Raw genomic sequence first — 25,654 nt, 5'->3', positions numbered from 1 at the left:
GATGTTTGGAAGGTGTTACACAGAAGTCCTTAGATCTTTAGGCTTCTCTAGCTGGAGGGTACAAATGACATCACATTGATATTTAGAATTAAATGTTGACTGCTTGATAACCCTTACTAGAGTACCTTCTAGGTTTCTATCCCATTTTGAAGTATTCATTCTTTTTTAATATTTCTATAGGTCCCACAGAGGTATCTCACAGGTACTGAGGAATTGCTTGCCTACCTCATATGCTATGCTTCTTGCCTTTGCTCTTGATGTCTCATTATGGTGATTGCATCACTGATGAAATAATATCTCTAGACCTTCTTTAATGTGCCACCTAGGATGATGCACATGACACTGATTGGTGCTGACTGTCTATCCTGGGCTGCTTGTTTTATTATTGCTGCTTTTGGCTCCAGGACTGCCATTCATGACAATGTAGCCAGTCATAGCTCTTTGCACTTTAAATGTCACTTGGTGGGAACCCTGGGTGGTGTAGTGGTTTACCGCCTGCCTTTGGCCCAGGGTGCAATCCTGGGGACCTGGGATCGAGTCCCACGTCGGGCTCCCGGTGCGTGGAGCCTGCTTCTCCCTCTGCCTGTGTCTCTGCCCCCCTATCTCTCTCTCTCTCTGTGACTATCATGAATAAATAAAAATAAAAAAAATTTATAAAAAGATAAATGTCACTTGGTTATTCACAGGGTGGATTGCATTTCTGTAAAAGTGGGTAAGGAGATGGCTCCTCATCATCTATGTTAAAGAAATTCTGCAATACTATGGCTCATAGTTTTTATAAAACACTGTTCTTTCCTTCCCCAGAATACCCACGTGACACTAAGATCACTGGGTCAGGTTAGTTTCATAAAATATCTCCTATAATCTATTGGGAGACTTTCACTTCAACTCTTAGGCCCTATTGCCAGGAGGATAGATCATCTTGTAAGTTTTATTTTATCTGCTTTCTTCCCTTCTATTTTCAAATTGTTCATATAGGTCTGACTTGTAATCCTGATATTATGTAAGATCTAAGTTCTTTTACCAGGAGGTTCAGTTTTTATGTTACCTGTTATTACAGTAGCCTTATGACTAGCTTCAGTATTTTGTTGTCTTTCACTTTATACTCAACATAGCAGCCAAGTGATCCTGATAAAATACATCAGAGCATTTTACTTCTCTACTCGAATTCTCATGTGGTTCTCTTTCTTAGAATAAAAGCCAAGTTCCTTTTGATGACTTACAAGGCCCTTCATATTCTGCTGCTCCTTTTTTTTTTTTTAACCTCATCTTGCCTGCTTGATTTTATCTAACACTATGTTTCAGAGACTTTTTTTTCATATGAACAAATAATTTTTCTCAAGGCTTTAGTCTTTTTTGAGGCTATGTAGTGTTTCATAGAATAATTATGATATAACCATTTCCATACTAATGGGCATATAGGTTATTTCCAGGAATTCTTTAGTTGTAAACAGTGCTTTAGTAAATATTGCTGTATGTGTATATATTTATATATATATATGTGTGTGTGTGTGTGTGCGTGTGTGTTTATATGTCTTTATACATGAAACATCATTTCTTGCATTACACTTTTTTTTTGAGAATTATCCTTTCTTCCCAATACTTCAGTCTTTAGATGTTCCTTTAGCAAGGGTTTATTTTTGATAAATCTGTATTGTCTTTCTAAAACTATCTATTGCTCACAGTTCCTGTGTACACAGTTCTTAAAAGACAAATATACTTTTTCAGAAGTTTCAAATATATCATTCCACTGTTTTCTGGATTCCATTGCTGCTAATGAGAAGTCCGCTGTCAGTATAACTTTAGATAGGTAGATAGATTTGCAGTTATCTCTGTTTCTCTTGGATGCTTTTAAGATATCTATGTCATTTTGAATTCTGTAACTTCATTATAATGCCTCTAGATGTGTCTTTCTTTAAATCTTGCTTAGGTTTGTTGTAATTTCTAATTCTGAAGATTTATGTTTTTCACTGTTTTTGGAAAATTTAGTCATTATTCTGATACTATCTCCATGCTTCCCCCCCCCCTTTTTTTTTACACTTCTGTCTCTTAGGTCTGATTGTTAGAACTCTAAATGAGCTTTCCTTTCTAGTTTTTATTTTTCTGAACCTCTTTTATATTTCTCAACTTGGAGGGGGGGTTCTCTCTGTGCCTCATTCTGTTTAATATCTTCTTTGATTACTATTTCTCTCTTCAGCTGTATATAATCTGTTTATTCCATCTATTGAGCTTTTACTTTAATACATTGTATATTTTTTTATTTCTAGTCATTTTCAAAATTTACCTTTTTTTAAAAAAGATCTCTCATTGTTTGCTCATGTTTTTTATCTTTATTCTTTAACCATTTTAAACATTCTTATTATAAATGCTATTTCAGATAATTTTAATATCTTAAGCCTTTGAGTGAGAGGTGCTCTAATTCTCTTGTTTCTGATGGTTTATAGATTCTCTGTAGTACCAAATTGCAAACTCCTCTTTGGCAAGACCTGGTTCACTGTTTCTCCTTCCGTAGAGCAGATCTACTTGCCTGAGGATCTCTTGGTATCACAGAATTCATTTTTTAGGCTCTGAAGATACAAAGACAATTATGATAAGGAGTTCTTGCATTTATAGTAAGTTCCATAGTGAATTTATTTGTTTGAGTCTTAAATTATATTTCTTCTCTATTTAGTTTGATCCTAACTTGAAAGTATTTTGAAAAAACTAGATGGCATGGTTTAATGTGGTTCTTTGATATTTTGTCTTGTAATTTTATTTTTCATTTTAAAATTAGTTTTTAAAATGTTTTAGTAGTTCTTAATATAGCTCACACAGATTTTCATTTTTAGTAAACTTTGAGTCATTTTTATAGCTAGTATATTCTATTTATCATCTTTGGCTTTTTTCTAAAAGATTGAAAATGTGTCTGTTATATCTCAGAGTGCCAGGGATCTATTATACTTAAGACTATATGTCAAACAAGAAAACCTTTGACTTGGTTTGCACTTCTGTTTATAATTATTTTTTTGCTACAATATGCAAATTATTTAAAATGTTATAAATACAGTGAAACTGCTTTGAAGATCAATTAACTACATTTCTGAGGTTTCATGTTAGTGCTATATTTCCTGAAAATCTACTTTAGTTCAAAGAGTTAAATTTGAGTACTGTGAATATAAACACATCTTTTTATTGAATAATATACTGTAGAAAGAATATATAAAAAATTAAAGTCTCAAATGCTAGTCTGAGAGCTAACAAAATATGGTTTCTTGCCTGCTCGCCTCTTTAAGGGAATCAGAATGAAAGCCATTGCTTTGGTATATGATGAATATCTCAGTTGTCTGGTAGGTATTTGAGATTTTGTATGAAAGATTATCATTCTATAAGCACCTTATTAACTCCTCCACCCACCGCGTGTTCTTATAAAAACTTTTGTGTTGGCTGTAAATGATCGGTATCTGAAAAACGTCAAAACATTGATTCTCAGTTGTAAGTTCCTTGTCATAGATTAATCAAGATTGAACATCTGTGGTACGGCATTTCTTTCCTTTTTTGTTGTTGATTTTTTTTTTTTTTTATAACTCTCATGAAGGGCCCTTGGGACAGATGGCCCCTCACTGTTGATGGTTCGATTACCGTGATCACCCACAGCTTCAGAGGAGTGCGAAGAAAAGAAATTGCTTTCTTTGTCAAGGTGTTTTCAATTCAATTCTCACCCATTAGCCCCTGTTTGGTTAAGTTTGGAATTACTCTATCAGGTGATTGATGAGGGTTTTCATTTTATTATAATAGGTCTTATTTAAAAGGAATGGAAGTAGCAAAATGATATCTAACCTACTATGAATTATATTTATGATGTCCTTTGAAGCTCCATTTTCAGTACCTTAGCTAGAATTTGCTTATGTATGAGTAATTAGAGCTTCATTGTTTTCAGTTGTTATGCTAATTTTAGGTCATTCTGGGAAGAAACATTTGGAAAGGCTAGAATTATCAATTAAATTGCTTCTACGGTTTTAGTTTCAAAAGCACCAAAATAATAGGACAGTAGGAATTGTTTGATTATCCAAATAATTCTTCAGAATGAAGATAACGCAGTAGGATCATTAGATTAGATGTTTCTTTTTTTTTTCTACTACTGCTTATGCATTTTACTGTCAAATTTCCAAAATTGGATACTTTTAATTTAAATATGTACATTATGTAAGGCCACAAATGGAAATGTGATCTGTACTGTTTTTGTAACTGGTCGTAAAATAAAACATCTTCAAATAATAATTTCATTTCCTTAGGGTTTTTGTATATGTAAATGGAACTCAAATGATTAAGTGAAGAATGATTTTAGTTCTAGAATAAGAGGGTATTGATTTGGATCTGTTAGTGATTAATGTCCTTTTCTAAGGTTCTTCACAAATTTCCATTATGGTTCAGAGGAAATCAGTAGGATTTAGTCCATTACTTTACAAAAAACTTAAATTTTTTAAATTTAAATTTAAATTTAAAGTTTAGCTTCCTGATAATATCTTCCTGTAGATAGTAAGGAGATTTTCTAAACTTAGAGTATGCCTTAAATTGGTATCCACTCAATGAACAATAAAGATCAAAAAAGTAGGAAAAATTTGACTTATTCATAGTTGTGCTTTTATATGCAGCAGCATATTTTAGAAAGGATGTCATATTAAGAACAAGGATATCTGGATTCTAGTCTTGGCTTCAGACATGGGATACAATAAAACTTCCTGATTATGGAGTGGTAAAAAAGAATCTTTAAGGTCCTCTCCCATTCAGAAAACTCTGTGATTCTATTCATACACAATGAACCTTTCTTTGAAAAGTCCAAAAGGGGGAAAAGCAAAACAGAGGCCTTAAATTAGTTTTTACATTCATAGACACTGGCATTCATCCTTTCTATTATTCAAATTGGAACTAATTGCCTAAATTCTATGAAAGAAAGCATTGTTTAAGAAAGCACAACAAAAAGTATTTTCTCAGAGATATCTTAGAGAGTAAGGAGGTACAAAAAGGCATATATCTTATTTAGATATGAACTACCAATGTTTATGTATATGGCATGGGACATATATAGGGATAGTGGGGAGAAAGGATAGAGGGATATTCCTTTATCCCTATAAGGGATAAAGGGAATAATAGTGTATTTTCATTTATATATGGTTATAGTTCCCCATCATTGTTCCTTAAATCATATAGTTCCAACATCATAAAACACTTAAGTTTGAAATAAAATGATTTCCATTGTTCTACAAAAGTAGAATTATAGTATTAATAATAATTACCAGCACAGAAATGATTTTTTTTAAACAAAATGGTTTTTAAAAATTTAGTAACACTTTGTCAAAAGTTATTTCCTGCTATAGCTGTCATGGTTGATGTTTCTTCCTGGCCCTCTGTAGATATACCTGTTGCCAAACATGGCCCTCCCATGTAATAAAGGGAGTTCTGAATTATTTATTGCTGTATTTTAAAGAATATTTCTAGCCAACAAATATTAAATTCTTTAACACATGATACATAATGCTAATTGTTGTGAGAAATACATGATCTGTGCTATTAGTTTTCAAGGTGTAGTCCTTAGAGTAATAGCATCAGTATCACTTGGGAACTTGTTAGAAATGCATTTTTTTCAGACACACCTTTGACCTATTGACTAAGAAGCCTGGAAGTGGGACCCAGGGATCTTTGTCTTAACAAGCTCTCCTATGCATGTTAAAGTTCTGAGAACTACTAAAGTAGAAGTTGCTAAAATTCTGTATTATTATCTATATGTTAACCTTAAAGCAATTTGTTAAAACTATCTTACAATGTGTGTTTTAGTAAGATAAAATGTAGTCTGATTTTGACATTTTTCATAATTTTGTTTTGACTTTCACGATTGCTAGTAGTCTTAAAGTTTGTAATGTTATGTAATCAATGATTACTGTTGTTTTGTTTTGTTTTGTTTTGGGTGGATCAGGAGATTTGATTGCAAAGAAAGTGAATCTTTCCACTATCTGTATTTTGCTAGAGTGCATGACAAGGAAAAATGGCAGGTTTTTGGTTTTTTGGATCTCTGGCTTCACCAAGGTCATGTGTGGCCTTAAATGAGGAATGAGTTGCTTTTTAAAATACTTTTATTGTGGTCAGACTAGATAGAAAATTATAGTAATTAATAAGTTTGCAAACTATTTTGGTAAAGGTAGTGAAAATTAAAACTTTAGGGTGTGGCATTAGCAGAAGATGGCAGAATCAGGGACCCCAGCCTCCATCTCCCAACAAAGATTAACAATTAGACAGCTGTCCACCAACAAAAACAGTTGTGGGAGAGCCATGGAGTCCACTTAAGAAACTTTAACAACACATTGTAACAAAAAACTTGAGAATAACTACACTGAGGAAAGAACAGATTTATTATGCCTGCATCATTTCATTCCCAAGCTGACAATGCTCAGTGCTAAGAGGGAACTTTCCATCTAGAAAGAGTTTCTTTTGTAGACAAGGGATAGTGGGATGAATTAAGTCACTTTTGGGGCACCACATTAAAATCCTGCTTCAATTTCACCCCACTCAGAGACTAGCAAGGTAAGATGGATAGAGATGGCTGGGAACAGAGAAGAAAAATATGCTATCAATATCAGTCATACAGTGAGAGCAACTGTGGTTCCCACTTTACCTGCTCTGTGAATCTTATTGGTTTTTACCTCACAGATATTTGGGTTCACTGACACCAGTTGCTTGAGTTCCTCTCTGCCCCCCACCCTACCCTTCTCCTGTTGTGAGCCTAGGAATCACATTGGCAGCAGCCCAGACTTCTACAGCTATATGATGCAGGACACCATCCTACGTGCTCCCGTGGCTGACCCTCACAACTGTGCAAGCACTCAGAGTTAGCTCTTCCAGCTGTGTACTTGCATGGCATCAGTCTGACACCTATTACCAGCCTTCACTGCTATGTGCATGCCTGGGGGAAGATTCTGTGGCCATGGGAGAGCATGTTGACAGCCAGGTCCTCCAAAGATGCTTGTGGGCTTAGATTATGTCACTCGCCTGCACTGTTATGCTCAACTGGAGCTAGCCCTTCCAGCTGTGCATCAGAATGCCCTGGCTAGATCCCCATCACTAGCCTCCACTGCCATGCACTCATGGTGAGACACATGAGCAGCCACCAATAGTGTAAGGTAGTACCTTACCTACTGAGAGCACATCACTGGCACTGGCTACTACTGCTGCTTGTTCTGGTCCCTATTCACTGGACCTGGAGGCATAGTTGAGGACCTTCACAGCCTCAGTGGAAGCCCTGCAGCATGTATGAAAGACCATGTAGTTGGAGATACTGTGAACTCCAATGTCCTCAGCTGAATGAGCCATCACATACCCCCAGATCTGATGCTATTACATATCTCGAAATTTAGTGTCTTACACCACTAGATCTGGAGTCACATCACACTCCAGCACACCGCAACCTGCAGATGAAAATCTTCCCTTAAAGAAGTCAGTCTATAAATTCTGGAAAAAATGACTGCTCCTTCTAGTGGGTAGACACCTAGACATGGTTACAGAGATCATGAAGAATTAGAGAAATATGACTCCATCAAAGGAGTATAGTGAATCTCCAGTATGTAGCCCTAAAGAAATGGAAATCCAGAATTTCCTAATAAATAATTCAAATAATTGTTCTGATGATGCTTGAGCACTATAAGAGAATACAAATAAGCAATTTAAATATACCAAGAAAACAACACAAGAACAAATGTGAAGTGCAACAAATACAGAAAACCTAAAAAAGAACTAAACAAATTTTGGAGCTAAAGAATGCAGTGATCTGAGGAATTCAATGGAGAGCTTCAACTGCAGACTAGACCAAGCAGGTGAAAGAATCTTTGAGCTTGAAGACAGATAATATGAAATTAGCCACTCAGCAGAGCAAAAAGAAAATAAAAAAGAATAAAAAGGAATGATGAAAGCCTCCTAGTCTTATAAGAAACAGTTAAGACAGTCTTTCTATATTTGGAGTCCCAGAAGTAGAAGAGAGGGAGAAAGGGGTAGAAAATGTATTTCAAGAAATACCAGCTAAGAACTTTTCAAACCTGAAGATAGATTTGGACATCCAGCTTTTGAAGTTAATAAGTAACCCCCAAATTTCAATCAAAATGGTCTTCTCCAAGACATATTATAATATAGCTGTCCATAAGTAAAGATAAGAGTTTTAAAGTAGCAAGAGAAAAATATTTCTCTTATGAAGGCTATCAGCAGATTTCTCAACAGAGGCCTTGCAGGCCAGGAGAGACTGGAATATTATATTCAGAATACTGACAGAGGGGGATCCCTGGGTGGCCCAGCAGTTAAGTGTCTGCCTTTGGCCTAGGGCGCGATCCTGGAGTCCCGGGATCGAGTCCCACGTCGGGCTCCCGGCATGGAGCCTGTTTCTCCCTCTTCCTGTGTCTCTGCCTCTCTCTCTCTGTCTACCATAAATAAATAAATAAGTAAAATCTTAAAAAAAAAAAGAATACTGACAGAAAGACTGCCAACCAAGAATACTATATCCAGCAAAGTCGTCCTTCAAAAATAAAGGTTGAAATAAAGACTTTCCCAAACAAATAAAAGCTGAGGTAGTTCACCATTACACTTGCCTTTCAAGAAATTTGAAAGGACTTATTCAAGCTGAAATGAAAGAACAGGGACTATGAAAACATGTGAAAGGAAACAACACACTGGTGAAGTCAGGTGTGTTGCCAACTTCAGAATGCTCTATTTGTATCAGGCAAAATAGACGAAGTCAAAAGCTGCAACAAGAGAGGAAAAAGGTCATTCTATGATGATAAAAGGGTCAGTTTGTGAAGATTATATAATTGTACATATATATGCATCCTATATGTAGAGATATCAAGGAAATATTAACAGATCTGAAGGGAGTAATAGATATCAATGGATAAGAGGACTTTAATACCCTGTTTTCAACAATAGATAAATTACCCAGGCAGAAGATCAATAAAGAAACACTGAACTTAACCATACTTTAGGTCAAATGGTCTTAGCAGACATATATAGAATGTTCCATCCAACAGCAGCAGAAAACATTCTTTTTAAGAACACAGGGAAAGTCTCTAGCATAGACTATATATTATTTCACAAAATAAATGTCAATAAATTTAATAGGATTGAATTATACCAGGTGTTTCTTGTAACCACAGTGGTATCAAACTAGAAATCAATAATAAGAGGAAAACTGTAAAATTTAAAAATATGTAGAAATTATTAACATACTGCTGAACAACTTATGGGTCAAAGATTAAATAAACAATATACTGAAACAAAAAATGGAAACAGCATACCACAAGTCATGGGATACAGTAAGAGCAGTGCAAAGAGGAAGTTTATAGTGATAAATGCCTGCATTAGGGAAATGGAAATAATCCAAACAACTTAGCTTTATACTTCAAGAACTAGAAAAAGAACAAATGAAGCCCCAAATTAGCAGAAGGAAAGAGATAAAGATTAGAGGAGAAATAAATGAAATGGAGAAGAGAAAAATAGTAGAAAAGATCAGCAAAACTAAGAGTCATTTTTTTGAAAAGATAAATAAAATTCACATTTAGTTGGATTTACCATGAGAAAAAAGAAAGGACTTCAATAAGTAAAATTATAAATGAAAAATATGTTACAGTTGATACATAGAAATACAAAGGATCATAAAAGACTATCATGAACAACCATATATCATTAATTAGACAACCTAGAAGAAATAAATGCATTCAGTCTTTCAAACATACGACCTACCATGTGTGAATCAGGAAGAAGTAGAAAATCTGAACAGGCCAATAATACGTAAGGAGATTTAATGTCATAAAAAGCCTCCCAACAAAAAAAACCCTTAAGACCAAATGGCTTTGTGGGTGAATTTACTAAACCTGTAAGAAGAATTAATGCCAATTCTTCTTATTCTCTTCTAAAACATTGAAAAGTAGGGAACATAACCAAACTTATTTTATAAGGCCAGTATTGCCCTGATACCAAAAGCAGAAAAGGATACTAAAAGAAAACTTTAGGCCAGTATTCTTGACGATTATAGGAGCAAAATTTTTCAACGGAATGCTAGCAAATCAAATTCAGTGGCAGATAAAAGGATCATCTATGAAGGAACTCCCTTCTGCTTGCTAGATGGGATGGTGCCTGATTCGTGAATCAATAAGGCCAGTTAGATCTTGAAATAAAAAAAAAATGATAAAAATCCATGAGGAAGTGAGATTTATTCTGGGATTCAAAGATGGTTCAACATGTGAAAATCCATAAATGTGCTATATCATATTAATAAAATGAAAGATAAAAATCATATCATCTCAATAGTTAAGAAAAAACATTTGATAAAAGTTGGTATCTTTCATGATTAAAACTCTCAACAAGTTAGATATAGAAAGAACATACCTCAGTACACATGTGACAGTCCTATAGCTAACATATTCAATGGTGAAAGGTGAAGGCTTTCCCTCTGAGATCAGGAACAAGATAAGGAAGCCCACTCTCACCACTCTTATTTAACATAGTACTGGAAGTCCTAGCCAGAGCAGTTAGGTAAGAAAAATAAATAAAACGCATCCAGATGGGAAAGAAAGAAACAAAATTGTTTGCCGATGACATGATATAGAAAATCCTAAAATCTCTGCCAAAATTTTTTTAGAATAAACAAATTCGATAACATTTCAAGATGCAAAATCAACATACAAAAAGTAATTGCATTCTTTTTTTTAAAAAGATTTTTAAATTTATTCATTAGAGACACAGAGACACAGGCAGAGAGAGAAGCAATTTAGTTGCATTCTTATACACAAACAATGAAATGTCTGAAAAAGAAATAGCACAATCCCATTTATAATAGCATCAAAAACAATAAAATACATCAAAAACAATAAAATACTTAGGAATGAATTTAATCAAGCAGTGAACGATGTATACCTTGAAAACTATGAGACAGTGGGTTGCCTGGATCACTCAATTAAGTGCCCTACTCTTTATTTCAGCTCAGGTCATGATTTCAGGGTCCTTAGAGTGAGCCCTGCTTTGGGCTCCAAGCTCACTGGGGAGTCTACTTGGGATTCTCTGTCTCCTTTCCCTCTGGCCCTCCCCCTGTTCATGCACTCTCTCTCGTTCTCTCTAAAATAAATAAATCTTTAAAAACAACTATGAAACATTGATGAAAGAAATTGAAGAAGACAAATAAATGGAAAGATATCCTATGACCATGGATTGGAAGAATTAATATTGTTATCATTTTGTTCATATTACCCAAAGCCATCTATAGATTCAATATAATATTCGTCAAAATTCAATGGATTTTTTTTCACAGAAATACAAGAACAATCCTGAAATTTATATGGACTCACAAAAGATCCCCAAAAGCCAAAAAAAACATTGTGAAAGAATAAAACTGGAGGAATCACACTTCCAAATTTCAAATTGTGTTACAAACTACAGTAATCAAAACAATGTGGTACTTGCATAAAAACAGACATGTGGACCAATGGAACAGAATCCAGAGCCCAGAAGTAAACTCACACATATATTATCAATAAATATTTCACAAGGGAACCAAGAATACTCAGTGTGGAAAAGGACAGTCTCTTTAATAAATGATTTTGGGAAAACTGGATTATCTGCATACAGATGAACAAAACTGGATTCCTGTCTTATACCAATCACAAAACTTGAAATGGATTAAGGACTTAAACCTGAGATCTGAACCCATAAAACTCTTATAAGAAAATATAGATGATAAGCTCCTTGACATCAGTCTTACCAATGACATTTTGCATATGACACACAGTGCACAAGCAACGAAAGCAGAAATCAGTAAGTGGGATTACATCAAACTAAAAAAATTTCTGCACAGCAAGAGAAACAATCAAAATGAAAAGGCAGCCTACAGAATGGGAGAAAAAAGTTGTAAACCATATATATGTTTTTAGTTTCCACATATGAATGAGTGCAGTATTTGGCTTATATATCTTATGTATCTGGTAGGGGTTAATATCCAAAACATATATGGATCCATAGAACTCATGCACTAACAAAAAACAAAACAAAACAAATAATTCATTAAAAAATAGAAGGGGGCACCTGGGTAGCTCAGTTGGTTAAGTGTCTGCCTTTGGCTAAGGTCATGATGTTCGGTCCTGGGATTGAGCCCTACATTAGGCTCCTTGCTCAGCAGGGAGTCTGCTGTTCCCCCTCTGTAGCCCCTCCTCCTTACTCTGCTCATCCTCTCACTGCCTCTCTGTCGAATGAATAAATAAAGTCTTAAAAAAATAAAAAAAAATAGGCAGAGGAGTAATTCATTAACTATCATGGAAATGCAAACCAAACCCATAATGGGATATTATCTTACATGTGTTAAAAAAAAGAACAAGTGCTGACAGGGATGCGGAGAATAGGGAACTCTGGTTCACTGTTGGTGGGGATGAAAAATTAATATAGCCATTGTGGGAAACAGCATGGAAGTTTCTCAAAAAATTAAAAATATGATCCAGCAATCCCACTTCTGGGAATATATCTGAAGAAGATGAAATCATTATCTTGAAGAGAGATCTGCACTGCCATGCTCATTGCAGCATTAATCACAATAGTCAGTGGATGAATGCTTAAAGAAAATGTGGGGTATATGTGTGTATAATGAAATATTTTGTGTGTGTGTGTGTGTGTGTGTGTGTGTATTTATATGATCTCACTCAAATGTGGAATCTAAAAACATGGAACTCAAAGAAGGAGAATAGAATGGTGGTTGCCAGGACCTGAGGGAGAGATGTTGGTCAGAGGGTATAAACTTTTAATTATAAAATGAATAAGTTCTGGGGATCTCGTGTACAGTATAGTGATTATAGTTAACAATACTGTATGTCTCCTTGAAAGCTGCTATGAGAGTAGAGTCTTAATGTTCTCACCAAAACCACAACAAACACAATAAATTAATAATTATGCAAGGATGTGTGTCTTGTTAACTAATCTTATTATAAAAATTTCACATATAGTTTATTGAATGAAGTTGCACACCTTAAACTTAATGTTATATGCCAATTATCAATAAAGCTGGGAAAGTAGTTTTAACTCTAGTTGCCTAATTCCATGCTTTTCAATCCTTTTCATGTAATAGCATATGTAGAAAATGATATTTATATGGTAAACTTGGGAGGGAGGGAGTGGGTAATAGGGAGGAGAAGAGGGAAATTGATTTCACCTTTTTCAATACCTGTCTCTGATCAGAGACAGAAAGCATTAGTATTCATTACTGTAAGACCAGAACTTCAGCCACCTAATTTCATAATTACCAATGCTCCATGTATTTATTTTACCTTATTTTTCAGTCCTACAGTCTTCAGACATATGCAGTAGATCTTCTTTTGAAAATATACTGTTTTAAAGTGCATCAGCATGATTTGGTATAACATTTAGTTGTAATAGACTTTACAGGAAAACAAAACACCTCACTTCCCTTTTTATTAGCTTTAAATCAGCAATTCCTATCTATAACAACTCTTCTGTTTAAATTTTCTATCATACCTGACTTAAAACCTCAACCCAGACTGAATCTACCAATTATCTCTTTTACCTAAACTGTTGGGACATGATGGGGAAATACCACATTGTTGCCATTAAACACTAGGTTAGATACCTACCAAATTGAGTAGTCAGCAGTGCCTGAAACAGTTATCACATTTCCTCCTTCAGCCGCCAGCAACTTCTCTCTTCTTTGCAGAAAATAATTAGCAATTTTTAACAAAACTTTTGTCTTTGCACCACCAATTCTAAAATCTCTTTGGATTCAGATCTCTCTCTCTCTCTCTTTTTTTTTTCTATAACAATGGAAAACATTCTCCAGCTTCCTTCCAGGGCTCATCTCATTATCTTGATCAGGATCCCATCCTCCTGCCTTTTGAGAGATATCATCTCATTTCTCTTTGGCTCTCTGCTGGCTCAATTCCTCTTATTTAAATGTGTTCAAGTCTGCACCATATTAAAAGAAAAATCCATCCAGCCTCATCTCTCTCTCCTCCTCCCTTTACTTTCTTCTTCCCTCTACAGTCTGTTAAGTAAGTTGTCTCCATACACTATGCCTCATTTATTCTCACTGCATGATCCTAGGTCTGCCTTCTGCTTCCCATCCTTCCACTGAAGCTCACTTTATTGTGGCTTTATGCTTTATGGATAGTTGCCATTTTCTCGTAGTCACCTTGCTTAGTATTTGGCCACATTTGAGAATTTTTTAGGTATACCGTTGTCCTTTGGCTTTCATAACAACACACACTTTAGCTGTATTCTTTATACATTTCTAGTTGTTTTTTTCTCATTTGGTTTATGTCCTCATCTGCATTAATGGCTTTCCATGATACCCAGGATCCATTTTAAACTCTAGTCTGTCCCCTACTTCTCTAGCTTCATCCCTTGACATTCTCTCTTTTATAGTCTACATTTGGGATATAATACTTTTTTTTTTTTCCAGTTTCTAGATTCATCCTCTTTTCTATTAACTTACAAGATGTTATGCATATCGTCTCTCCAGTCTGGAATGTTCTCCCTTGCCCACTTTAGAACCCAGATCCTAACATGTTGGTTTACATGTACTTTCTTTCCTAAGTAGTTTAGTGACTCTGAATTAGATTAGATTTCCATATGTTGTCCTGTAGTATCCTGTCCACTAGTGTAATAGTCATTAAATTTTATTGCATTATATATTTTAGATGCTTTCTTTTCTCTAAGTTGTAGAGGCCCTATTTTGTTTAGTTCACCTTTATATCTCCAAAGGTGAAAGAATAAAATTACACATTTTCCTTAATGAGTCTTGGTCATTTATATTCAAGAGACATCACCATTCCTTCATTTGGAACATTTTTTGAAATGCTTACACCAGTGAATTTTTAAGTTGAGTCCAAGTATTTCTATAGGATACCTTGTTTAAAACAATAGTTTTTTTAAATTGGAGTTCAATTTGCCAACATATAGCATAACACCCAGTGCTCATCCCGCCAAGTGCCCCTCTCAGTGCCCATCACCCAGTCACCCCAACCCCCTGCCCACCTCCCTTTCCACTACCCCTTGTTCATTTACCAGAGTTAGGTGTCTCTCATGTTTTGTCACCCTCACTGATATTTTCACACATTTTCTCTCCTTTCCCTTTATTCCCTTTCATTAATTTTTATATTCCCCAAATGAATGAGATTCCCCAAATATAATGTTTGTCCTTCTCCGATTGACTTATTTCACTCAGCATAATACCTTCCAGGTCCATCCACATCAAAGCAAATGGTGGGTATTTGTCATTTCTGATGGCTGAGTAATATTCCATTGTATACATAGACCACAGCTTCTTTATCCATTCATCTTTCGATGGACACCAAGGCTCCTTCCACAGTTTGGCTGTTGTGGACATTGCTGCTATGACCATTGGGGTGCAGGTGTCCCGGCGTTTCACTGCATCTGTATCTTTGGGGTAAATCCCAGCAGTGCAATTGCTGGGTTGTAGGGCAGATCTATTTTTAACTCTTTGAGAAACCTCCACACAGTTTTCCAGAGTGGCTGCACCAGTTCCCATTCCCACCCACAGTGCAAGAGGGTTCCCTTTTCTCCACATCCTCTCCAACATTTGTTGTTTTCCTGTCTTGTTAATTTTCCCCATTTTCACTGGTGTGAGGTGGTGTATCATTGTGGTTTTGATGTGTATTTCCCTGATGGCTAGTGATGTGGAGCATTTTCTCATGTGCTCGTTGGCCATGTCTGTCTTCCTCTGTGAAATTTCTGTTCATGTCTTCTGCCCATTTCATGATTGAATTGTTTCTTTGCTGTTGAGTTTAATAAGTTCTTTATAGGTCTTGGATACTAGCCCTTTATCATATAGGTCGTTTGCAAATATCTTCTCCCATTCTGTAGGTTGTCTTTTAGTTTTGTTGACTGTATCCTTTGCTGTGCAGAAGCTTTTTATCTTGATGAAGTCCCAATAATTCATTTTTGCTTTTGTTTCCCTTGTCTTCATAGATGTATCTTGCAAGAAGTTGCTGTGGCCAAGTTCAGAAAGGGTGTTGCCTGTGTTCTCTTCTAGGATTTTGATGGCTTCTTGTCTCACATTTAGATCTTTCATCCATTTTGAGTTTATCTTTGTGTATGGTGTAAGAGAATGGTCTAGTTTCATTCTTCTGCATGTGAATGTCCAATTTTCCCAGCACCATTTATTGAAGAGGCTGTCTTTTTTCCAGTGGATAGTCTTTCCTGCTTTGTTGAATATTAGTTGGCCATACAGTTGAGGGCCCACTTCTGGATTCAATATTCTGTTTCATTGATCTATGTGTCTGTTTTTGTGCCAGTACCACACTGTCTTGATGACCACAGCTTTGTAGCACAACCTGAAATCTGGCGTTGTGATGCCCCCAGCTATGGTTTTCTTTTTTAAAATTCCCCTGGCTATTCGGGGTCTTTTCTGATTCCACACAAATCTTAAGATGATTTGTTCCAACTCTGAAGAAAGTCCATAGTATTTTGATAGGGATTGCATTAAATGTGTATATTGCCCTGGGTAACATTGATATTTTCACAATATTAATTCTTCCAATCCATGAGCATGGTATATTTTTCCATCTCTTTGTATCTTCCTCCATTTCTTTCAGAAATGTTCTGTAGTTTTTAGGGTATAGATCCTTTACCACTTTGGTTAGGTTTATTCCTAGATATCTTATGCTTTTGGGTGCAATTGTAAATGGGATTGACTCCTGAATTTCTCTTTCTTCAGTCTCATTGTTAGTGTATAGAAATGCTACTGATGTCTGGGCATTGATTTTGTATCCTGCCACACTGCCGATTTGCTGTATGAGTCCTCGCAATCTTGGGGTGGAGTCTTTTGGGTTTTCTATGTACAGTATCATGTAATCTGTGAAGAGGGAGAGTTTGACTTCTTCTTTGCCAATTTGAATGCCTTTTATTTCTTTTTTGTTGTCTGATTGCTGAGTCCAGGACTTCTAATACTATGTTGAATGCAGTGGTGAGAGTGGACATCCCTGTCATGTTCCTGATCTTAGGGGAAAGGCTCTCAGTGTTTCCCCATTGAGAATGATATTTGCTGTGGGCTTTTTGTAGATGGCTTTTAAGATGCTGAGGAATGTTCCCTCTATCCCTACACTCTGAAGAGTTTTGATCAGGAATGGATGCTGTATTTTGTCAAATGCTTTCTCCTCATCTATTGAGAGGATCATATGGTTCTTGTTTTCTCTCTTGTTGATATGATCTATCACATTGATTGCTTTAAGAGTGTTGAACCAGCCTAAAACAATAGTTTGCACAAAAATAGAGAGCCTTTTCCCATGTGTGCTATAGGGCTTTGGAGTGCAGGGACCTTTCCTCTTTCTTTAGCACTGCATAGAATTTTGAATGGAATAGATTGAATTTAAATGGGACAGAGAAATGTATTGATTCTGGAAATTATTTAAAATAGCTGCTTTTAGGGCGCCTGGGTGGTGCCATCAGTTAAGTGTCAGAGTCTTGATTTTGGCTCAGGTTGTGATTTTTTGGGGTCCTGGAATCCATCCCCACATCAGGCTCTGCGCTCTGCAGGAAAGTCTGCTTATCCCTCCCCCTCTGCTCCTCCCCCCACTCGTGCGTGTTCTCTTGCTCACTCTTGCTCTGCTTCTCTTTCTCATATAAACAAAGTCAAAATAAAATAAAGTAAAATAATATAAAATAACTGCTTTTTAGATCTCAACTAAGAAAGTTCTAGTCTCTCACATTGACTAGCCTTATAACTAAGACAAACTTCTTGTTTTGGCCTTGGTTTTCTCATTCATAAAATTCTGATTCTGCAAGGTATGTAAATCAAACACTAATATATATTCTACTTTCAAAAGTACATTGTCTCTAAACTATAATTTTACAAATGCATAGTTTTAAAAATTCATCTGTGAATTCCACAGAATTCAGTGAATATTTATGCAAATTTAAAAGTTTGCTTTCCATTTTTTTTTAATGTAGCTGAATCACGCTAGTATTTTAAGTTATTTTAATTATTGTTTCCAGTGGAGGGCCAGAAAATGTGAAAGACCTGATTGGAAAGGGAAAAAAAATTTGCTGAATTTATCTCACCTTATATTTTAAAAAAGCCTTAGTCATGAATTTGGAATACTTCTGATGGAGGTGCAGAAATAATATTTTAAATATTCTTATTCCAAATTTACTGATTTGATAAAAATTTTTATATTTTCCTTTCTATACTGTAACATCTTTTATTAGAATGAGATTGGCTATATTTATGTACAAATCGAGTCATATATTCTTCCTTTCACATTTATTTGCTTTCTAGATAGTTGGTGGCAAAGGTTTTTTTTAAATTAAGATATGGAATCTCCCTTGAATTGCTGGTAGAGATTGGTAAGAAGAGAAGCACAGTGTACATTGGGCCTCACCAGCAGCAGTGATTTTTGACAGTGGTTCTCATCCTTTCACTCATAAAATAAGCAGAAAATTGACCTAACATTGCCAGCTCAGATCTGATAGCTAGAAAGTAATCCTTAGGGAATTACATTTGGGAATCAGGTGGTTTTTTTTTTTTTTTTTTAATTTTTTTTCCTTTGAGGTAAAGTTTCCTTTGTGAAAAGTTTCTACAGAGATGTGTCAGATATAGTGTAAATCTAGCAACACAGGCAGTAATTAAGTTAATCAATTTCAAAATATAGATTCCCATTATAATAAATTTTTGAGTGCTGAGGTGGAAATTTCATTTAATGAAAAGAAATAGGATATTTTTCACTAAATAAATCAGTAGATGAATTTTCATGAATTCACTTGTTCATTCTCTGTGAAATAGGCGATAGAGAAAAAAACAAAACAAAAAAGCCAGGACACTTGAGTGGCTCAGTGATTGTCTGCCTTCAGCTCAGGGCCTGATCCCAGGATCTGGGATACAGTCCTGCATTGGGCTCCCTGTGGGGAGGCTGCTTCTTCCTCTGCCTTTGTCTCTGCCTCTCTCTCTGTGTCTGTCATGAATAAATAAATCTTTAAAAAAAAAAAAAAGAAAAACAGAATAATAGAGGATGAGGAAAAGTAAGTTAGCAAAATACACTTGAGTAAATGCTGTGAACAATAGCCTTGTCTGTACAAGGTAAACATTCTGGTTTTAAGACATAAGCTTAAGAGACTTGTCACAAACATTTTCTTAAATGGCAACTATAAAATTGAGGTTGTTCAAAAGGGATGTTTGAAATATTCACATTGTAACTCTTAAACTCCATTTTTTAAAATAATAAATTTATTTTTTATTGGTGTTCAATTTGCCAACATACAGAATAATACCCAGTGCTCATCCCGTCAAGTGCCCCCATCAGTGCCCGTCACCCATTCACCCCCACCCCGGCCTTCCTCCCCTTCCACCACCCCTAGTTCATTTCCCAGAGTTAGGAATCTTTATGTTCTGTCTCCCTTTCTGATATTTCCTACCCATTTCTTCTCCCTTCCCTTCTATTCCCTTTCACTATTATTTCTATTCCCCAAATGAATGAGAACATATAATTTAAACTCCATTTTTATAAGAGAGAACTATTCTACGTTTCTTTATAATTGACTTGCTTATATGGCTATTAGTGTATTAACTTATCAAAATAATATTTCATGAAAATTCCATTGTATAACTTTTATGCAATTCAAATCTTAATAACTACTATTTTGGTAAAACTGACTTACACTTATGTATTTTCCAACATAACACAATCATTACACGTGTGTGTGTGTGTGTGTGTGTGTATATATATATATATAGTGTGTGTGTATATATATATCTCCACCATAATCTTCCATATCTTGAGTATTTTTAGGTGAGTATAATGTATGTGATTCATTTTAGAAATGTACATTTTGTTTTATATGAAGAGATAATCATTTAATATTACCTTTGTGAATTTGTAATGCATTATTTTTATGTTTTAAATGATTTCTTAATTTATTGACCTATATAGAAACCTTCTATTCCTTACTAAGTAACAATGTTAATTTAGAAAGTATGCTTTCTTTTCTTTTTAATTTAAAATTATTGAAAAAAATTCTTTTGAATTTAAGTAATACAGCAAGAGGAGATTGCTCGTGCTAAAAATGTTTCTCGGTTATTATTGAGTTTTGTAATTGAAACTTGAAATTATGCATTCTTGGACTGTATTTTTATAAAAGCAGCATAGAATTAGAGGAAATAATGGACTAGAACTGTAATTGTTTACTGACTGGAAGATAAAGTGCTATCTTTGGTATATCCTTTTTACTGGAGTGGAATTCAAATCCTGTTTTATCAGCGGTACTTGTTATTTATATTGTCTTGAGCGTTCAAAGGCTTTTTCAGAAGTAGTATTGTCTGTTGTACACTATCGTTTTAAAGCACATCTCTACAGATATTCAGAAGTTTGTTTTTGACACATTTAAAAAGTGAGCACACACCAATATATTTATTAATGCTAATTTAATTAAAAGGACATTTTTAATATACTAAAAAGATAAGAAATATTGTGAGAAATGATGAAAGTGAAAAACCAGTGGGAATATTTATAAAACAACAATGGGAAAAACAACAACAACAATGGTTTTTATATCTGAATAACTAGATACGATATATTAGAAAAAAATTTTTTAAAATACCCTGCAAATATCAGTTTAAGTAAGCTTGATGTCTTATACATACTAATTTATATCTGTTATTTTATAAAAGGCTTTTTAGAGTTGCAAATATAGGATATCAGAAATGAATTTTGATATAAAGCAAGCATTATTACAGTGTTCATAAATATTTAGGATTTTAAATGGAGATTTAAGATGATATATTGTGATCTAATTTCTACTATAGTATATTTGATTACATATTTATCACATTTATACTTTTCTTTTCAAATTAAGACCAATATGTTAAGTATAGTTAAATCTGAAAATTCATACTTCAGAATCTTAAAGTGTGAAGTATGTAAATAAAAAAGTGAGTTGTGAAAAGAAATAATGAGTTTTAATAATCTGACCAAGTTACTACTTTTGTTCCTGTTCCCAGAGGTCATTAAAATGCTTAAAAGATCAAAATACTTTATGTTTAACCTCATCAACTATAAATGTTTAAAGAGAAATTTAAAAATTAGTTAAAAGGTAACTGTGACAATGTTTTAACAAGAATGTTGGTGTAAATGTGCTCTTTTGCCTCTAATTCCATGTGTCAATTATTTACAGATCCGGTGGTATTGTGGAAATTCCCAGAGGACTTTGGCGATCAGGTTGGAACTACATAATCTTTAAAAAAACATTTATAATGAGGGTACTATGATTATTGCTGCTGTTACTGAAGCAACTATTACTACACATGAATTGCTATACGTACTTTCTCTTGACCAACTGTGAGGAAAAAAGCATCATGTGTGCAGAATGAATAAATGATTAGATCTCTCCTTGTTACAGTGATGTCTGAATCGCTTACATGTATATTGAGTTGACTATATTTCCTTATTTTATATAATTCTTATCTATAGCTTTCTTAAAAGAAAATGAGATTTCAGAATGAGTTTATTCCATTTAGATTTTAAATTATAGTCTTCTATAGTTCCTTAAGTAATGATTATGACCAAAATTATGAATTATATATTGACATGATATACACAAAAAACTTTAAAATTTTATATTACAGATTTATAATTTTGAAATGAATTATATGACAAAATTTCAATTTTCATGGAAATCTGATGAACTTTTTTTTGCCTGCAAAGCAATGGTAAAACAATCTTGTCACTCTTAAAATTAAAAATTTTATTAGTATTAAACTTAACCATAAGTTAAGTTCACAGATACAATTCTTAAACTTCTCATAAGTTATAAAAATGAAAGCTGACCATTTATTTAAAGCAGTTCATTCAGAAATAAGTAAACAGAAGAATGTTTATTTAAAGGAGTTCATTCAGAAACAAGTATACAAATAAGTGATTTTGATATGTGGAAGGATAACTTTTGCATGTAAGGCTAAGAAGTTACGCTGAAAAAAAGTAAATGAGCATGTTAAATATTAATTCAATCTAATGCAGTCCTTGACTATTTTTCACATGAAAGGAGAGGTGTGCACTCTTAATTAGTTTTTAGCTTTTTAGAGAAAGAATAGATTTATAAATATCTTAAGTATGCAAAAGGAGTCCCTACAGTGAATACATGATTTGGATATATGATGCATAACTGAGTTTGTTCTGAAGTAATGTGTGGTTAGGGGAGAGCCTTACTGATTCATTTTTAGTGTTTTGCAATACTATTTTTCTTCTGGTATTCTCCATTCTTGTCCACTGACCCAAGAACAAACCTCTTGTCCAGGACATGTCTTTTTTTGCTTGTATTTTCTACCCCTTAAACCGTCTGGAGAAATCCCAGGAGATCTGAAGAATCCTCACTTTGGGTCACATAAGAGCAATCATATACTTGTTGAGTTCAACTACAGTAAATTTTTCAGTGAGACCAACTATTGCTGTCCCTCTTTGTGACTGATAAACTGGTGATAGGAATTTTTTAGTTGGGGCTGAAATGTTTTGTTTCCCAAATTTGTGAAGTTAGTGGAACATTAATAAGCCCTTACATACCCATTAAAATGCAAAAGCAGTTAACTGGGAAGTGGTGAAGAGTGTCCAGAATTCTAGTTCATAGCAATTCTTATACACTTTATTGAAAGTTAGAACTGAAAAGAACTTTAGATACCATTTTGTCTAAATATTTCTTATTATGTCTGAAGAAACCAAACTTTCTATGGGAATCTAGCCACTGACCTTGAAGAATGGTTTTGCTATATGCTTTTTGGTGAATATTCTGAATACTAGAGATGATTCAAGTGCGCTGTATATTTCTCATCTTTCTTACCACTTACTACTGTTGTAGACTATTTCTTGCTAACCAGCCTTTTCACTGGATCTGAGACTTGCTTCAGTAAATAATTATAAAAAGCTCTTTATTTAGCTGTTACCATGTACTGGTGATATATTATGTGCTTTATGTGCATAATTTCATCTTCAAACCCACCCAGTACTGCTGGGAGGTAGTATCATCCCCCAAAGTAAGGGTTAAAAAAGTTGACTGTGATCACACTGCTTATCAGAGACAGAGCTAAGATTTGAAGGCAAGTTTGTCTAATTCAAAAGCATATGCTATTAGCAATTAAGCTATCTTCTTTCTGCTTAGAATGCTGTCTCAGATCCTACTCACTTACTTTATTTTAGCTCTTTTAACAATAGTTTATCATAACAGTTCTTTTCCCTCATTATTTTTATAATTTGAAATCAATGTGTTATTTAATCCAAAGGAACAGTATTGATTAATTACCCTTTGGTTCTATTACATAGGGTTGTTGGTTCATCATAGGTGTTGGTTTATTACATGCTCCTCAAGTGTGTCTTCCTTCTTTAGTTGATAGAACTAGTGGGACAGTTCAAAGTCACATTTCAGGAGCTGTAATTTGATTTTGGGGGGAGGTAAATAGAGAATTTTGTATAGGAAAGTAGGAAATGAAACTGTAAATGTAAATAGAGCTGAGTTTTGGTAACATTAAAGGCTTCGCTGAAGAGTTGGTCCTTCAGAACTTGAGGAGACTGTAGTATAGCAAAATAAGTATGTTAAGAATATTAGTTGGGAAGAGATTTCTGTAGGGATTGGTTGTGGGAGAAACCAGAAACATGGAAATTAGTTGGCTATTACAGTAGTTCAGCTGTAGGCATCAAAAGGATCTGAAAGGGTTGGTTACATTAGGAATGAAAAGTAAGATGAGTATAAAGAGGAAGGAGGAAAGACATTGGTGTAGAAGTGCTTTGCAGGGTATGGGGTAGAGAGGAATAGTGACGAGAGGATGAATTTGATTTTTGTCACTCCAAGAAATGTTGAATTATCTTTGTGTAAGTGGTAGATGGGACTTTGGAGATTGGAGAAGAATGGAGAAGTGTTTACAGCCTGAGGAAATACAAAGCTGTAAGCAAATTAAAGAATTGCTAAACAGACTGAGTTGATGTCAGATTTATGTTTTGCAGATACATTGAGGGCTTTGGCTGAGAAGATGAATGCAGACCAAGTCTTCCCCTCTGTGCCACTGATACTGGCAGTATCCCTTTGTGCATTTGTGAGGGGTTCAGGGGTTCTATATAAAATGAGTAATTTTGTTTCTTTTTGTTGTAATCAAGGTAATTCATTGCCCTTAGTTCTCTGTTGTTCACATTTATACTTATGGCTTGAGGCTGTTTCTCAGAATACTTAATTTTCCCTTTACTCTCTGCTTGTCATTTTTATGGTTCATGTTTCTATAGCATCCCTGCTTGCATATACCATGCCCTTTTGGGGCCATGGTTGGTCTGTGTTTCTTCAGTAAGAGGAGCAATCTTTGTGAGAAAAATACACTTTTAGAGTGGGTTCAGAAATAAAATCTTAGGGGTGCCTGGGTGGCTCGGTTGAGCATCTGCCTTTGGCTCAGATAATGATTGCAGGATCCTGGGATGGAGCCCCGTGTCGGGCTCCTTGCTCAATGGGGAGTCTGCTGCTGCTTCTCCCACTGTCTCTCCACTGGCTTGTGCTCTCTCTCAAATAAAAAAATAAAATATTTTTTAAAAAGAAAAAAAGAAATAAAATCTTATAAATACTGGAATCAGGGATGCCTGGGTGGGTCAGCGGTTAAGCATCTGCCTTCAGCCCAGGGCATGATCTTGGGGTCCTGGGATCAAGTCCCACATTAGGCTCCCTACATAGAGCCTGCTTCTCCCTCTGCCTCTGTCTCTGCCTGTCTCTCTCTCTCTGTGTCTCTCATGAATAAATAAATAAAACCTTTTAAAAAAATAAATGCTGGAATGAAACACATATGTGTTTGAATACTGGCTCTGTATTTATAGATTGTGTGAAGTGTTGCTTTAGACAGGGACTGAATCTCTCTTAATTACTCATTTGCAAAATGGGACTGATTTTACTGGTCCGAAAGAATTATGATAAGAACGAAATGATATGAAGCTTGTAAAACACTAAAAGTCATGCCTGGCATGTAGAAAACACTCAGTAAGTGTGAACCAATAGTTTTGTTAAAATGTCACATGGCCATGAATGTTTATTAACTTATGGTGAGGGATAGATAAAACTGCTTCATGTAGAATGTCATTTTTAAAAAAAGATTTTATTTATTTGAGAGAAAGAAAGAGAGAGAGGATGAGAGGCAGGAGAGTCAGATGGAGAAACAGACTCCCCACTGAGCAGGGAGCCCAATGTAGGGCTCTGTCCCAGGACCCTGGGATCATGACCTGAGCCAAAGGCAGATGCTTAACTGACTGAGCCACCCAGGTGCCCCTAGAATATCATTTTTATAGGTGAATAGCAAGTTTGAGAATTTTACTTTTATTTTGCTTTATAGACCTTCAGGAAGATTTATAGTGTAATAGCACAGGTACTAATATGTAAAAATTCTTTTTGATGTGTGCTTTCTGACTTTCTGAAATTTCTGTGCCATTAGTTGATGACTACAGTGGATATTTGCTGTTTAACTGGTGAAACTTTATTACTTTTTAGTTATTTTTTTGAAAATCTTAAACTCAGGATGAATATGAGTGGAAGTCATAGGACCATGGAGCCACAATCTTTTAGTAACGGCCAAGACATCAGAAGTCATTAAGATCAAAAAAAAAAAAAAAAAAAAAAAAAAAGAAGTCAT

The 25,654-nt window shown here is 34.8% G+C and overlaps 1 protein-coding gene across 10 annotated transcripts in view; it reads left to right on the top strand.

Moving 5' to 3' along the window:
- DENND1B (DENN domain containing 1B) overlaps positions 1-25,654 on the top strand; it is a 261,096-nt gene that overhangs the window by 48,368 nt on the left and 187,074 nt on the right. For 6 of the 10 annotated variants that reach the window (XM_072831286.1, XM_072831293.1, XM_072831287.1 and 3 more), the window contains exons 3-4: positions 3,575-3,740; positions 21,187-21,230. In XM_072831286.1, coding sequence (XP_072687387.1) covers positions 3,575-3,740; positions 21,187-21,230 — 210 coding nt within the window. The remainder of the gene's footprint in view (positions 1-3,574; positions 3,741-21,186; positions 21,231-25,654) is intronic. The other 4 variants (XM_072831295.1, XM_072831289.1, XM_072831294.1 and 1 more) reach the window with 1 other exon arrangement.

This window comes from Canis lupus, chromosome 6, assembly GCF_048164855.1.
Source record: "Canis lupus baileyi chromosome 6, mCanLup2.hap1, whole genome shotgun sequence".
NCBI classification, from domain to species: domain Eukaryota; kingdom Metazoa; phylum Chordata; class Mammalia; order Carnivora; family Canidae; genus Canis; species Canis lupus.
This window is presented reverse-complemented; position numbering and strand designations above follow the sequence as displayed.